At 45.4% G+C, this 15,881-nt stretch overlaps 1 protein-coding gene across 1 annotated transcript; it reads right to left on the bottom strand.

Annotated features, from left to right (window-relative positions):
- Positions 1–12,892: 12,892 nt before the first annotated feature.
- On the bottom strand, positions 12,893–15,653 carry PHOX2B (paired like homeobox 2B). Its single transcript, XM_036076888.2, has 3 exons — positions 15,413–15,653; positions 14,379–14,566; positions 12,893–13,408 (listed from the first exon to the last, which is right to left on the bottom strand). The coding sequence occupies exons 1-3, from the start codon at positions 15,651–15,653 to the stop codon at positions 12,893–12,895; spliced, it is 945 nt and encodes a 314-aa protein (XP_035932781.2).
- Between the last annotated feature and the right edge of the window lie 228 nt (positions 15,654–15,881).

Raw genomic sequence — 15,881 nt, forward strand, 5'->3', positions numbered from 1 at the left:
GAGATATATGTTAAATTAAAAAAAAACACAAAATACAGAAATTGAGTATAATGTAATGGCTTTTGCGCTCATATACACTGACTACCTTAAAGATACAAAAGAAATAACGCTGAGGGACAGAGGTAGGAGGGAGATATACTTTTCATTGAATAACCTCTTAAATCATTTGCATTTTGTGTGTGTATTACCTATGCAATTTTTTAAAAACTTGAAGTCACTGAATTATTCAGATATAGTTCTATTACTTATAACAATCTACTTTTTCAACAAGTAGGAAACCAATCCTAATTCATCTTAGCACTAATAGTGCTAAAGGACATCTCACCAAAAAGAAAGTAACCACAGGGCTATCATCTAGATGTGGTTCTCTCTTTCCAGGCAGAAACTTTATGAACAGGAGAATCCCAAGTTAACAAAAAGACATGATTGTTTTAAGGCCAGAAAATCAGTTCCTCAAAAGGCAACTTGTGTCTTCTTGAAAATTCCTACACCAGCATTGTCTATACTCCTCAAAAAACCTTACAACAAAACATAGAATAACCTTTTAGGTGGGCTACCCTGATTTCTGCTAATAAATATGTGCTGAAAATTTAGTCTTTTGAGAATTTTTTAAGAAATTACTTGTTTATGTTTCAATGGACTTGAAGAAAATCTCAGTAAAAGTGGAAGAATGCCCTTGGGCATTTTTCAAATAGCCTTTAAATTTGACTCCTTTCATTCAATAGATGAGAATGGCCCTACAGAAGAGTTCCCATGCATGACCGCTTCACTATATGGTCAGGTGTAGTCCAATGTCTGACTATTTTTTTTAATTTGATTTATTTATTTGACAGAGACAGAGATTGTGAGAGAGAGAGCAGGAGTGGGGAGCAGAGGGAGAAGCAGGCTCCCCACCGAGCAGAGAGCCCAATGCGGGACTCTATCTCAGGAACCTGGGATCATGACCTGAGCCGAAGGCAGATGCTTAACCAACTGAGCCACCCAGGCGCCCCCAATGTCTGACTATTTTAACAGCTCTCTGGACTTTCAATGATTAGGTTGAAAAAACTACCACAACATAAGGCAAAGTCTTCACCTTAGAATTTTTCGCCTACTTTGTTTTAAAATCAATATTGTAGAACATAGGAGCCTGCTTCTCCCTCTGCCTGCCACTCCCCCTGCTTGTGCTCTCTCTCTGTCAAATGGTTAAATAAAATTAAAAAAAATCTAGCCTAAAAAAAAAAAAAGGATAATTGCTTAAGAAAACAGTAACATTTTCCACTCTCTTCCCTCTGTTTATTTATGTTATTCTGACTTAAGACCAGGATGAATGTGTATATGAATTATGCCTGCAAGAAATCAAGGATATCACACAGGAAGACGAAATGATGTTGGGTTTCCCATATTAGTCTCTGCTTAAAACAAAACAAAAACTGAGAAATGAACAAGTCCGGAGGCATCAGACTTCACTATTTCAACTATCCTACAAAACCGTAGTAATAAAAACAGTGTGGCACTGGTACAAAAATAGATACATCAATCAATGGAACAGAACAGAAAGCCCAGAATTAAATCCCAGCATATACGGTCAACTAAAATTTGACAAAGAAGCCAAGAATACCCAGTGGGGGAAGAATACCCACTTTAACAAATGGTGCTGGAACATTGGAGGAACACATACAGAACAATGAAATTGGACCCCTTCTCATAACATTCACAAAAGTTAGCTCAAAATGGATCAAAGACTTAAACATAAGACCCAATACCATAAAACTCCTAGAAGAAAACATAGGGAAGAAGCTTGTCGATACTGGTTTTGGACATGACACCAAAAGCACAAACAACAAAAGCCAAAATCAACAAATGGGAGGACTACATTAAACTCAAAAGCCTCTGTACAACAAAAGAAACAATTAAGAAAATGAAGACAACTTACAGAATGGAAGAAAATTTTTGCAAGCCATATAGCAGATAAGAGGTTAGTATCTAGGGGCACCTGGGTGGCTCAGTTAGTTAAGCGATTAACTCTTGATTTTGGCTCAGATCATGATTTCTGGGTCGTGGGATTGAGCCCCACATAAGGCTCTGTGCTCAGTGGGACTCTGCTTGAGATTTTCTCTCTCCCTCTCTCTCTGTCCATTCCCCTCCCTATTCGCACGCATGCTCACCTGCTCACTCTCTCTCTTTCTCAAAATAAATAAAACTTAAAAAAAAAAAAAGATGAGACAACAGGTGCTGGTGAGGATGTGATGAAAAGGAACCCGTATACATTTTTTGGTAGGAATGTAAATTAGTCAACCACTATGGAAGACAATACGGAGATTCGTCAAAGAATTAAAAATTTATCTATCATTCAATCCTGCAATTCCACTTCTGGGTATATACCCAAAGGAAATAAAGACAGGATTTTTTTTTTCAGCTTTTTAACTTTTTATTTGCATAATTTAAAAATTGTGTGTTCCAATAATTAAAATCACTTGAACAAAAAGAAAGGCTCTCTGGTTAATCTGCATTTTACGGCCGGCAGGACACCTTGGACAGCTTGGTTTTTCCTCTAGATTTCTCTGTTGATCCCACCCAGCTTCTTCTTTCACCAAGATGCAAGTTCTTTCCCACCCCTGCCAGAGAGCCAGGCAGATGGGAGAGGCAGACTTGGCCTTCACTGTCAGTGGTTCTCGATTCATTAGTATGAAAGGGGGTGGCACAGTCATTTAGACTTGATCCCACCTCTTTGCATGGTACAAAGTGAAACAGCTGAAAGAAGGCAATGCTTGTGAAATACACAGTGCATACTGGCGGCACCCACCTCATTACAATTTACCTGCTTTCTTCTCCTGCTCAATCGTTTCTTGGAAGGCAGTGGATTTTCCTCTTGGGTTTCTGTCTTCTTCAATTTCGACATTGAATTTCTCAATCTCAGCCACACTGAGTCCATCAGACGTGCCTTCAGAGGAAGCGAGCCAGGGGCACCAGTGAGCAGAGTCTGGTCTGCGGAGGGGCCAACAAGGGCCTACAACCAAGACTTTGATAAGATATCTGCACTCCCTTGTTTATCGCAGCATTATTCACAAGAGCCAAGATAAGGAAACAATCCAAATGCCCGCCAATGGATAAATGGGTATTTTTAAATGTGGTACATATACACAATGGAATATTATTCAGCCATGAGAAAGGAGGATATCCCTTTTTTTTTAAGACTTTATTTATTTATTTGTCAGAGAGCGAGCACAAGCAGGGGGAGCTGCAGGCAGAGGGAGAAGCAGGCTCCCCGCGGAGCAGGGAGCCCAATGCGGGGCTCGATCCCAGGACCCTGGGATCATGAAGGCAGACGCTTAACCGACTGAGCCACCCAGGAGTCCCAGGAGGATATCCTTTCATATGCCATATGGATGGACCTCAGGCACATTATGTTAAGCGAGATAAGTCAAACAGAGGAAAACAAGTACTATATGATATCACTTATATGTGAAATCTAAAAATGTTAAACCTATAAAAAACAGTAAAATGGTGGTTACCTGGGGGGATAAGAGTGATGGTGTTTAAGGGTACAAACTGCAACCAGTAAGTAAATAAGCCATAGAGATCTAATGCACAGTATAATGAATATAGATAATAATATTGTACTGTAATTATTAGTATAATGTGATAAATATCACTATATCAGCAATCATATTACAACATATAAATGTATCAAAGTAGCAGCCTATATACCTTAAACTTATACGATGTTAAATGTCAAATTTATTCAGTAAAAAATTTGAGTTATGATTCTGATACCATCGAGTTAATTTGCCCTTTTAAAGTATACAGTTCAAGGGGCGCCTGGGTGGCTCAGTCAGTGAAGCATCTGTCTCAAGCTCAGGTCATGATCTCAGGGTCCTGGGATTGAGCCCCGAATAGGGCTCCCTTCTCAGCCCGCTTCTCCCTCTCCAGCTCCCTCTGCTTGTGCTCTCTCTCCCTCTCTCTGTCAAATAAATACATAAATCTTAAAAAAAAAAAATTAAAGTATACAGTTCAGTAGGATTTAGTATATTCACAAAGTTGGGTAGCCATCACCATGATCAAATTCCAGAACACTTTCATCATCCTTTCTATCCTTTGGGACATTGGCTTAAGGCGTGAGCAGCAGGCTAAGGGCAGTACCAGGATCTAGACTGTTACCTCGGTGAATCCTCTGGACGCTGGGACCCCCTAGAGAATGAGGCTTTGGGATCAAAGGGACAGGGGTTTGGAGCCCTTAGCAGCTCTGGGATCTTAGGCAAGGTGCTCAGCCTTTCTGTTACTTGGATTCTTTTTTACCTGTAAGATAAGAATCATATCTACCTCAGGAGTCTTGGAAGCCTGTAAGACATAATAAATGCAAAACAGCTAGCAGAGCGTCTAAGACATACTACAACTTCTTGGGACTCAGACAAACCAGGTTTACACTCTACTCTTGCCTGAGGTGGCCATGCTGCCGGGGCCTTGGAGAAATTAAGTTTTACACCCAGGCTCTTCCTGTTCTGGAAATCACTGCTTCAATCATTGGATAGCAAATAGCAAACAGTCATCCATTTGGTTCCCTAATGAAATTATGTCCAGGTAAGAAGCCTTTATTTCCCCCTTGATGTCCGACTTTTCCCCAGAGGGAGGTCTTTGACATGAAGCACATGGCTAAAGTAACATCATTGCTCCATCACTTGGCCTTAGGGTATTTTAACAAACCAAATAGCTTCAGGTTCAGACAAAAAAATAAAGTGAGTGACAGCTAGGCACATGAAAAATTCCTTTTCTTTCTTTCTTTTTTTTTTTTAAACCTTTTCAGCATATTGGTTAAGAGGCTGGGCTTTGGGTTGAGTCCTGACTTTGCCATTAGCGGTGTGGCTTGGACAAGTGATTAGCTTTGAACTTCAGTAGTGTGAAGAAGGAAAGCACCACCTTCATCATAGAGGGCTGCTCTGGGGTGCCACTCGGCACAGTGCCTGTCTTGTGTAAATACTCAATAAATAGTAGATGGACATTCAAGTCCCACTGAAACCTTGGAGTCACCTCCTCTTCTCCTGGGCTGTCTCACTGTCTCCTCCACCCAGCCAGTGGTCTTTAAAATCCTGGAACTTTCTTCATTCAGCTTTGGGGTGTTGTTTTATTCTATTTTCGTCCTTTGAAGAAACATTGTTAGGTTTAAAACTTTTCTACGATTTCTTCCACCTGTTGAATAAATGGATTACATGTTCTGGTCCTAATGAGAGATTCTGAAAGTCAAAGCTTCACAGAGAGAGGGGAACACCCTGCTCTCATCAATTAGCTAGGAGCTCTTAGCTTTTTTGTGTGCCATAGACTTCTTGGCAGTCTGGTGATGTCCATACCCCCCTCAAGATAACATTTTTGGGGTTCCTGGGTGGCTCAGTTGTTTAAGCATCTGACTCTTGATCTCTGCTCAGGTCTTGATCTCAGGTTCCTGAGTTTGAGCCCTGGGTTGGGCTCCACATTGGGAGTGGAGCCTAATAAAAAAAATAGATAACATTTTTATTTTTTTAATTTAATTTTTATTTATTTACTTATTTTTATTTTTTTTTAAAGATTTTATTTATTCATTTGAGACACAGAGATACAGAAAGAGAGACAGAGAGCATGAGCAGGGGGAGAGGCAGAGGAAGAGGGAGAAGCAGGCTCCCCACTGAGCCAGGAGCCCGATGTGGGGCTCGGTCCCAGGACCCCGGGATCATGACCTGAGCCGAAGGCAGACGCTTAACCGACTGAGCCACCCAGGCACCTCAAATAGATAAAATTTTTAAATGCAAAAACTAAAATGCCTAGGATTACAAAAGAAGCCAATTAAAATCATCAAAAATGTTTTAATTTTTAATTTATTAAGGTTTTTTTTAATTCCAGTGTAGTTAACATACCATCACCAGTTTCCCTCAGCCCCCCCACCCACTTCCCCTCTGGTGACTGTCATTTTGTTCTCTATAGAATCTGTTTCTTGGCTTGTCTCTCTCTCTCTTTTTTTTCTTTTTGCTCATTTGTTTTGTCTCTTAAGTCCACAGATGAGTGAAGTCATATCGTATTTGTCTTTTTCTGACTTATTTTGCTTAGGATTATACTCTCTAGCTCCATCTATGTCATTGCAAATGGCAAGATTTCGTTCTTTTTTATGGCTCAATAATACTCTATTGTATAACCGCATCTTTTTTTATCCATTCATCTATCAGTGGACACTTGGGCTGCTTCCATAATTTGTAATATAATCATGTATGTGATTCTTTTTTGTGTGCTTCTTTACTAATGTATTCAATAACAAGATCTCGTGGCTAGTCTAATAATAACTATAATTTCAAATTAATGATGAATATAAATGATATATTGAGATAGCTTCAAAAACACTAGTGTGAAATGAAAATATCTGTGATTTCCATTGGTGACAGTCACAGGTACTAACAAAAAATGGCTTTGTGGCCTGTACTCATCATTGAAGAAATTGCTAAATTTCAGGTAGAAATTACTAAAAATATATATGTATTTTCTTGTATCCTTTTTGAGTTTTATTCATGAACCCAAGGTTAAGAACCCCTGAAGTAATCCAAGACTAACATAATCCAAAATGTCTACCATGGTGATAGGGACATGGCCATAGGCTGTTTTCAGATAATCCTGCCTACTGGCCTAGGGAAATAGCAGGTCCTTGCTTTCCAACATGGAAGTACCACTGGGTGAAAGCATTCAGCCATCATTTATCTGTGTAGCTTTGTGAATACTCACTTTAGAACCAAGGCTGGAAAATTAAGGATTCAGGAGGGTTTTTGCCGTTTGTGCCATCCATCTGTCATGGCGGTGATAAATGAGCCTAGAGGTTGACATCTATTCCCAACATCCATTCCTATCCACTGACCAATGTTCCACACTTCGTAGATGTAACTGTCCTTTGCCCTTTCATGTTCAGTGCCTCTGGCTACTCCTTGTCTTGTTCACTTACCAGAAAGACACCAGGAATTATAAATATGTTGCCTTGCAGAGAACATTCTCCCTCCTCCTGGGGATCCCAAAGCCTGCCCCCTTTCAGGCCTCAAACTTCATTTTGAATCTGGCTGGGATTCTCATTCCAACACCACTCCTCCTGTTGCCTTTTCTAACCCTCACCTCCCTTTCTGAGTCTTTTTGCAAAATGAGATCTCCTCCCGGAGATGTCTCTGGAAATATATGACTTTGTGGCTGAAATGAAGTCTTCCTCTTGCAGAGACTATAAAGAAGGTGGGCTTGGAGACAAACCAGCTGCGGTTGGATTCCTGTTGCAATACTATGAGCTGTGTGACCCTGGCCATGTTACCTAACCCCTCCATGCCTCGGTTTCCTCCTAAGAAAAAATGGGAACTACTTTCTCATAGGGTAGTTGTGAGGACTAAATGCTTTATTTATTTATTTTTTTAAGATTTTTTATTTATTTATCTGAGAGAGAGAATGGGAGACAGAGAGCATGAAAGGGGGAGGATCAGAGGGAGAAGCAGACTCCCCGCTGAGCAGGGAGTCCGATGCGGGACTCGATCCCGGGACTCCAGGATCATGACCTGAGCCGAAGGCAGTTACTTAACCAACTGAGCCACCCAGGCGCCCCAGGACTAAATGCTTTAAAGCTTAGTGTGCACCTGGGTGGCTCAGTCTATAGAGCATCTGATTCCTGATGCTCAGGGTTGTGCGTTCAAGCCCCACATTGGGTGTTGAGCCTACTTTAAAAAATGAAAAGAATATTAAGAGGCACCTGGGAGGCTCAGTCAGTTAAGCATCCAACTCTTGATTTTGGCTCAGGACATGATCTCAGGGTTGTGGGATCAACCCACCCGCGTCTGTCTCCACGCTGGGCGTGGAGCCTGCTTAAGATTCTCTCGGGGCGCCTGGGTGGCTCAGTCGTTGGGCATCTGCCTTCGGCTCAGGTCATGATCTCAGGGTACTGGGATCAAGCCCCACATTGGGCTCCCTGCTCTGCGGGAAGCCTGCTTCTCCCTCTCCCACTCCCCCTGCTTCTGTTCCTGCTCTCGCTCTCTCTCTCTGTGAAATAAATAAATAAAATCTTTAAAAAAAAAAAAAAGATTCTCTCTCTCTCTTCCCCCCCCACTTGTGCATTCACTCTCTTTCTCTCTCTCTAAAAAAATTTAAAAATGAAAAAAAATAAATGCTTTAAAGCTCGTAAGCTTAAAAATGCCTGGCATAGAATGAGCACTCAGTAAATACTAGTAGTTATTTTGTCAGCCCTTGGCTATGACTGTCACCCTCAGCAAGGTTCTCCAATGCCAACTTTGGCATATTCTTCACACTCTGTGTTCCTGGGCCATTGACTTCAGTGACAATTGAGGGCTCTTTTTAATCTTTTGAGGCCTGAGCTAGGGAGATCAAGAAAGGATCTAGAAGTTACATCATCATCATCATATCTGACATTTGCTGAAAACTTCCTGCTATGCTGGATACTTGTACATTTTATTTAATCCCACCAACATCCCCCACAGGTCTGTATTATTATTCATATTTGTAGTTGATAAATCAGGCTCAAAGGAATTAACTTATTTGCAGTCCAAAGTCACGTGGATCCTTTCCCTGAATTGAGGATCATCTCTGTCTAGCCACAGGCTGCCTGCCTAAGGATGTGAGGTGGCCACAAAGAAGCATCTGAGGGGAGTTGTGGACAGCTACTATTTGCTGGGTTATCTGCTCTACTCTGAAACCACTCTGGTTCTCTGTACTCAGCCATCTTAAAGGAGACTTGGCTTAGAGGTGGTCATCTGGCATCGGCTCATGCAGCTTTTGTGAAGTCACATGTGGTCCCGGAGTTGCCAGGAAAAAGGATGCCTTGATGAGCCAAAATGCAAATTCTCTAGGAGAGGAAAAGTGAAAGTGAGCTTGTTCACACTGTGCAGGGCTCCAAGGAAATGACACAACTTGAGAGACACAGTGTCCTGCCACTAGGTTCCATCATATTACAGGGGCATTATTTTGCATTTGATCATAAACTTGCCTCCTAATAGTTTGCTTCTTTGACCAGTAAGAGAGGCAGAGGTGACCCAAATTAAAAAGAAGTTGATACTTAAAATACTAAAGCTGGGTGCCTCCAGACATTAGAAATGCAGTCCTCTGGGAAGCCGGAGTGGTGTGGGGATAGGAAGCATATTTTCCTCTTCAATCTCCAGTTTCCCTTATCCTGGAGATAAGTTGCTCAAAGCAGGTCAAGGCCAAGAGAAGGGGATTTGGGGATCCTTATCTAGTTCGTGCCCATCTGAAAGGATTTCTAGGACCTTAGCTGAGGTTTCTAAAAACTCTTCTTTGGCTATTTGTCTTTCCTCTTCCTTCTCTCTTTTCTTCCTCTATTTTTTATTTTGTTTCTTTCTCCTGGTCTTGCCTTCTTCAGAATGCCTGCCCCACTGTTCTGCCCATCAGCTTACAGAGGTTTACTTGGTGTTCCTCAATGCCTCGGGGAAGGCTAATTTTCCTCCAGCCAAGCCTAGGACTGGGTTACCTGGGCTTTGAGTGTTCTTTTCATCTATAAATTCCTGCCCTTCCTTTTGCCTCTCCCAGACCTTGTAAATTATATTTACAACCAAGGCCCGGGATCTAAAGGATCTAGCAATTGCTGGCATTTTAGACCAGCACAATTTAATGCCATTGTTTACAGAATATTGTCTTGGGGAGTTTGCATAGGGCATTTAGACATAGTTTTTTTTTTTTTAAAGACTATTTAAAAGCCCTTTAGAAAAACTATTAGAAGTTAGATAAGATCCAAATATTTGAAAATTCTAAGTGAAATCTGCCTGATTTTATGCAAGCTGTATTTGGATGCATAAGGTGAGAAGCTCTAATAAATTCAAGCCAGATCAGCAGCTAGTCCTCAGACCAGAGCCAGCAGACAATGGGCTCCCCTTAGATGAGGGGAACTGAGTCATTTATTGATAAGGCCCAGAGAAGTACCACAGAGGCCTCTGCTTGAAGAAGGTGGCCCAACCAAAGAGTTCATGGAAGAGGCAGAATTCCATTTGGGGGCTGTGGTGATGATTTCTTCCTTCCAAAAAGGGATCACTGAAGCTGCCAGTGACCCCCCCCCCCATCATCACCACCACACACCACACACACACACACACACCTGCTCCCAAAGTAGTCCCGATTCTGGAAACTTCCTGTTTGGGTTTCTTAAAGTGTCATTCGGTGGTTCTCATATCCTCTACAGAGCTCATTAAAACATATATTGCTTCTTCCCCACCCCCACCCCCACCCTGTGCCAGAGTTTCTGATTCAGTAGATCTAGGATGGAGTCTAAGAATTCATGGGTCTAACAAGTTCCCAAGTGATGTTGATGCTGCTGGTCCAGGGACCACACTTTGGGAACCACTGGTGTAGTTAATGGGCAGGCTCTGGAATCAGATTTCCTGAGTTCAAAGACCGGCCCCATCATTCATACACTGGAGACTCTTGAGCAAGTTAACTTGTCTGTTGCCTTAGCATCTCATCTGTTTAAGAGAAAATGAATATAGGAATTGTACCTGCTTCCTGGTGTTATTTTGGGGGGTAGATGAGATAATGCATGGAAAGCAGAAACTGCTCCACGCCCGTGCTCACTGATTTCAGTTGTTGTCAGTGTTATTTCTCCAAACACACCAACATTGCTGAGCTGTTCTCAGGCCAAGGCCATCCTGATCCACTTGACCACACAGAGAACCTCTGGGGTGCTGGCATTCTGTAGGGCTTAAGGAAGCTGGACTACTCGGACCCCACCAGATGCCATTGGTCTTGAAAGCACATACACACAAATCCTCACTTTTGAGTCTTTCTCAAAGTCGGGTATTTGAAACCCGACTTTGCTGCCACTGAGTCCTCTGGCCTCAGCCTAGGCACCCATGTGAACATTTTTATCAACACCCTGGTGTCCTTTTGTGCTCGGTGACCGAGAGACAAATAAACATGGGCCAGAGAATCTTGTCTGCTATCCCAAGCACTAAATTTTATATTGGCTGAATTTGGCTGTGTGAATTTAGACTCCCCAGCCCACTTGGGTTTCCAGAGCCTTGGTGGCTTCTAGATATTTTGTACAATTTCCTCTTCTTCTGTCCTCCTTTATCATTTCTAAAATTAAATTAAAACAAAACAAAACAAAAAGGAATCAAAGAAAAGTCAGAAGAGTTCAATTGCTAGACTTGCTTTTTGTTTTTATTATCAACAATCAAGTTAATGGTACACTCTTGGAAAACTATATGCACATGTAGAAATATTTCCCTTTTAAATAGAAGCATTCATTATAACACATATAAATAAATTTGAAAATCTGAAACATAACTTATAACGCTTATGTTCACAAACATAGTCCAACAAGAAGAAAAAAGAAATCAGACAGACATGCACCTGATAACAAAAATATATACCATTGTCTGAACTGTGGTCTCTCTAAACACAAAGGAATTGAACCCGTGAGAACCTTATTACTCCATAAAGACACGCCATAGAGACTACAAGAAGAGAAAAACATTATACGGTCACGTAGAGGAGACGGTCTGTACTGATATTAACACGATACAATTGAGTCACAGAACACAGTTGTAGAAAGACACCGAAAAAGTTAAAGCCTCAACATTCAACTAATATCTATAGTTTGTGCCTTTTAAAATAAAAAACAAAAACCAAAAAAAAAAAAAACAAAAAAAACCAAAAAAAACAAAATCCCAACAGAGATGTCTAATCTGCTTGAAGAATGGAATCATCAATATACAGTCCATCCACCATACAGGATGTGAGTCCATTTCGGATCGAACAGAAATGCAAACCGAGACACTTCTGCAAACTTGTGTGTATGCCTTTCGTTGCTCGGTAGATTTCTCTGCAGCCAGTTGCGTGGACTGCAATTGACTCTAATCCAAAGCAGTGCCAAAAAGTTCGGTAAAAGCTGGTGGAAGAAGAAAACGCCGGTGGGGGTGACGGGAGAGAAAAAAAGGGAAGAGTTGCGAAATAGGAGACCGTTTGCAGAGTTTGTGGATGAAAAGGCATCTCATGTATAGGGCATCTTTCAAGGGCCGAGTGGCTGCAAAGATTCGGGGTTGGGAGTTGCAACTGTGTGGGGTTCGGATGCACTAATGGTGGGATGGTGCTTGGCGAGGTGGGACAGGCAGGTGGGAGTGAGGAAGTCACCTTGGCCGCGGGGACAGTCCGCTCGAGTCGTCGCCCGCGGCAGCCCGAACCCAAGGACACGAGGGGAAGGGGGGCTGGAAGGCATCCCTACTCTCCCTTGAGGAGGAGTCCCAGGGGAGTCTGTGATGTCGGGAGGGGTTCACAAGATAGACGGTGCTAGCTTCAGCCTCTCTTCTTCCCCACCTTGTTTCCCCTTGGATTTTCAAACCTTTCCGGGTTGTTTGTTGGCTTGTTTTTAAAGTGATTGCTGCCTTCCTAATGTTTGTTTTTTTTGTTTTTGTTTTTTTTTAATTTGGGGGGATTATTTATTTTTATCTTTTTCTAAGCAAGTCACTGAGTCGGTTGTGCCCCCCCTCACTCTCCCTGTCACCTGCTCGGGCCACAGACACACATTCCCCGAGACACACAGACACCGACACGCAGACACAGCCCCCTGAGAGTGCCCCCGAGTCCGGGCCGCGCTGCTCGCACCTCGCGGTCAGCAGGCGGAGCCCTGGCCGGTCTGCGCGGCCCTGAGGCAGGTGCGAAGCTAGGGAAATTTTGAGTTTTGTGTTGTTGGGGGGTTCAGGATGGGGGGTAGGAGTGGGGTTGAAATGGGGCGACGCCATTTTCTCTTTATTCTTATCGCGATGACTCTAGGCTCTCAATGAAAAGCCACGGCAGCAGCGACGACAATAGCCTTGAGCCTACCCGCTCGCCCACTCGCCCGCCCGGACCCGGCTCGCCCGCCGCCGCCGCCGCCGCCGCCGCCGCCGCCGCCGCCGCCGCCGCACATCCCAGATCAGAACATACTGCTCTTCACTAAGGCGGCTTTGGCACCGTTGGGTCTTTGGAGCGAAGATAGGACGCTGGCGAAGGGGCCCCCGAGCGAATCCGGGATGGAGGTGATGGGGCCGGGGCCGGGAGCCCAGCCTTGTCCAGGGCCCCCGGCCGCAGCCAGGCCTCCGGCCGCCGCCGCCGCCGCCGCCGCTGCAGCCGCCGCCGCCGCCGCCGCCGCCGCCGCCGCGCCGCCCTTGCCGGGTTCGCCTCCCGGGCCCCCGGGCCCCGCCGCCCCCGGGGCTCCTGCCGGGCTGGGTCCGCCGCCGCCGCCGCCGCTCGCCCCGCAGCTGGGAGTGGGGTTGGGGTTGGGGCCGGGGCCCCCAGTGCTGTCCGGGTCGGTACTCTTGGCCTCTTTGCTCTCGTCGTCCCGGGACGAGTCGGACTTCTTTCCCGAAGAGCCGTTCTTGGCCGCGGCCGCGGCGGCCGCGGCCGCGCGCTCCTGCTTGCGGAACTTGGCGCGGCGGTTCTGGAACCACACCTGGCCGGAGAGGCGAGGCGAGGCGGTGAAGCAGGGCAAGAAAGAAGGAAAGGGAAAGGCAAAGCGTGGATTAGGACGGGCCACGTTCCGTTTCGGCTTGTTTTAAAACCCCGCCACCAAGTCTGCCCCCTCCCTTGTTGCCCTTGCGTCTTCGGAGAAACTTTCTTAGGGTCACCGGAGCAAGCCAGCGAAATGGTTCCTTGCAGGAGAAGTTAAAAGACCCCAGGTCCCAGAAAGGCCCTAAAATGGAAGACTTTATTTTGGCTCAGTCTATTTCTGGAACCACCCCACCCTTGCCGTACCCGCTAGGCCGCAGGTCTAAGGTTAAAGGCTAATTGGTAGAAGGAGGAGGGGCGTCTTTGGGTTTGATGCTCGCCGCGCATCCTGGCCCTTGGGCCTGATACAGCGTACAATGGGGCTCACCTGGAGAGGCGCCTTGGCCAGCTCGTGAGTGCACCTGTTTCCCTAAAAGGTTAGAGTTAGCCGCGTTTCGTGACCTCCATGGAGTCACAACCGCTTTGCAAATGCGTTCCAAGTCATAGTTACCGGGAAAATGCACCCACACTCAAGGTTTCAAGTGAAAAGAGCTTGAGTTAGGAGGCAGAAAAACAAAAACAAAAAGCCCACGTCTAATACGGGGGCAAAGTCTGCACTCCTCCCACAAGGCACTTTCTGTCCTGCAAAAGCCTAGCTCATTCACGTCCCAAGACCCCGAAAGTCTCCGCAGGGCTACATGGGGCGGGAAAGGCTTCGCACCTGTGCACATATAAACAAGAGCGCGCACCCTAACGCTTCCTCGTGCGCACAGCCCCTCCGAACTTGGCCTCTCTGCTCAGCCCTGGGTCCCGGGCCCTTCTTGTCTTTGAGAGGCCCGGGTATTCGGAACCTTCAGGAGCACCGCCCGGTCCCCGCCACCGTACCCTACCGGGCCCGGTGCGGCGACGCAGGGTCGGTTTGTGGGCGCGCGTACCTGGACTCGCGCTTCGGTGAGGTCGATCTTCAGGGCCAGCTCCTCCCGGGTATAGATGTCAGGGTAGTGCGTCTCTGCGAAGACCCTCTCCAGCTCTTTGAGCTGCGCACTAGTGAAAGTGGTGCGGATGCGCCGCTGCTTGCGCTTCTCGTTGAGGCCGCCGTGGTCGGTGAAGAGTTTGTAAGGAACTGGGGGACGACAGAGGGGACAGCGTGTGAGCAAAACTGTCTGGAGCGCGCGCGCCGCGGAGCCGGAATGTGGGGACTCCAAGGTCAGGTAGCACTGGAGCGGCCAGCGACGCCCGTGCGGGCGACTGGCTGCGAGCAGCTGCCGAGAAAAACCGAGCAAATTAGTTATATACCGAAACCCGGGAACTGCGGGCTGTGGCGGGGTCCCTCTTGGCACAGGCGCCTTTGGGTGGGTTGAAATAGCGCAGTGGGGACGGCCGAGGGCCGGGACACGGAATAATGCTTTGATAAGGAAAAACGAGAGAGGAAAAAAGCCCAAAAACAGCAGTCGGAATATCAGGGAACCAGGGAAGAAGTTACCCAACACTCCCACTGTTGGAACTTTTCAATTCTCAGAAGTTGACCCTGCCCAAAAGTTGGGGGCAAAGTGCTGCAAAAAAAATAATAAATTAAAGAAATAATCATAAAAATGACCAGCTAAAGAGGTGTGAGCCGCTGTCGGTTCTTAAAAAAAGAGAGAGAGACACTGCCAGTAATGAGCTTTACTCTTTGTTATTTAATTATTTTCTAAGCTTTACGTCTCATCGCAAAGTAAATAAATTATGCCTATCATTTTGGCAGCTTAAGATAATTTTGTTGGCGGTTCGGGTGTGACTAGGATAGTGTAACCCTGTAAGTGAATTACCCCTCCCTGCAATCGCTTCTAACGTGATAAATTCTTTCATTTGTGTAAGCAAATTTCGTTTGGTAAATACTAAACACATTTCCATTTTCAAATGCAATCAAGGCTTCCTATATACGAGCGGAAAGGCGGCTTCCTCGGCTGAGAAAGCTGGCGGTCCTTACCTGCGGCGTACGGACTGCTCTGGTGGTCCCTGAGGGTGCCGAGGCTGCAGGATCCCGGCGTGAGGGACGGGCAGCCGGACGTGGCCCCAAAAGTGGTCCTTATCGGGTTATACTGGAAGCCACTGGCCTGGCTGCAGGAACTGAAGTCAGCATAGGCTGAAGCCAGGCTCGAGGTGTCCATCCCAGCCATACAGGACTCGTAGGCAGAGGAATTGAGGTAAGAATATTCCATTTTATACATTGAAAAGGCTCTGGATGGCTCAGCCAAGTGGAAAAATGAAATAAAAGATGGGTATGGAGAAGGTGGCTGGAGTGGGGAGATGTGCACAGCTCAACGCCTGCCTCCAAACTGGCCTCCTTACTACCAGCAGAGCCTAGTTTTATGAAAAAGCCTCCTATGAGATGCCTTGTCTGAGGTCTCTAGAGCATATAGTCCTCATAATAAACTTGGCTCTTTCCACTTGGACAA

The sequence above is a fragment of the Halichoerus grypus genome, chromosome 3 (genome assembly GCF_964656455.1).
Source record: "Halichoerus grypus chromosome 3, mHalGry1.hap1.1, whole genome shotgun sequence".
Classification (NCBI taxonomy): Eukaryota; Metazoa; Chordata; class Mammalia; order Carnivora; family Phocidae; genus Halichoerus; species Halichoerus grypus.

What these genes read in the sequence shown, in the direction of transcription:
- PHOX2B (XM_036076888.2), bottom strand. Translation starts at nt 15,653, where the DNA reads ATGTATAAAATGGAATATTCTTACCTCAATTCCTCTGCCTACGAGTCC. An exon ending in GAGCAGTCCGTACGCCGCAG is followed by an intron (nt 14,567 to 15,412) that starts GTAAGGACCGCC and finishes GTCGTCCCCCAG; the next exon opens with TTCCTTACAAACTCTTCACC. An exon ending in TCACCGAAGCGCGAGTCCAG is followed by an intron (nt 13,409 to 14,378) that starts GTACGCGCGCCC and finishes CTCTCCGGCCAG; the next exon opens with GTGTGGTTCCAGAACCGCCG.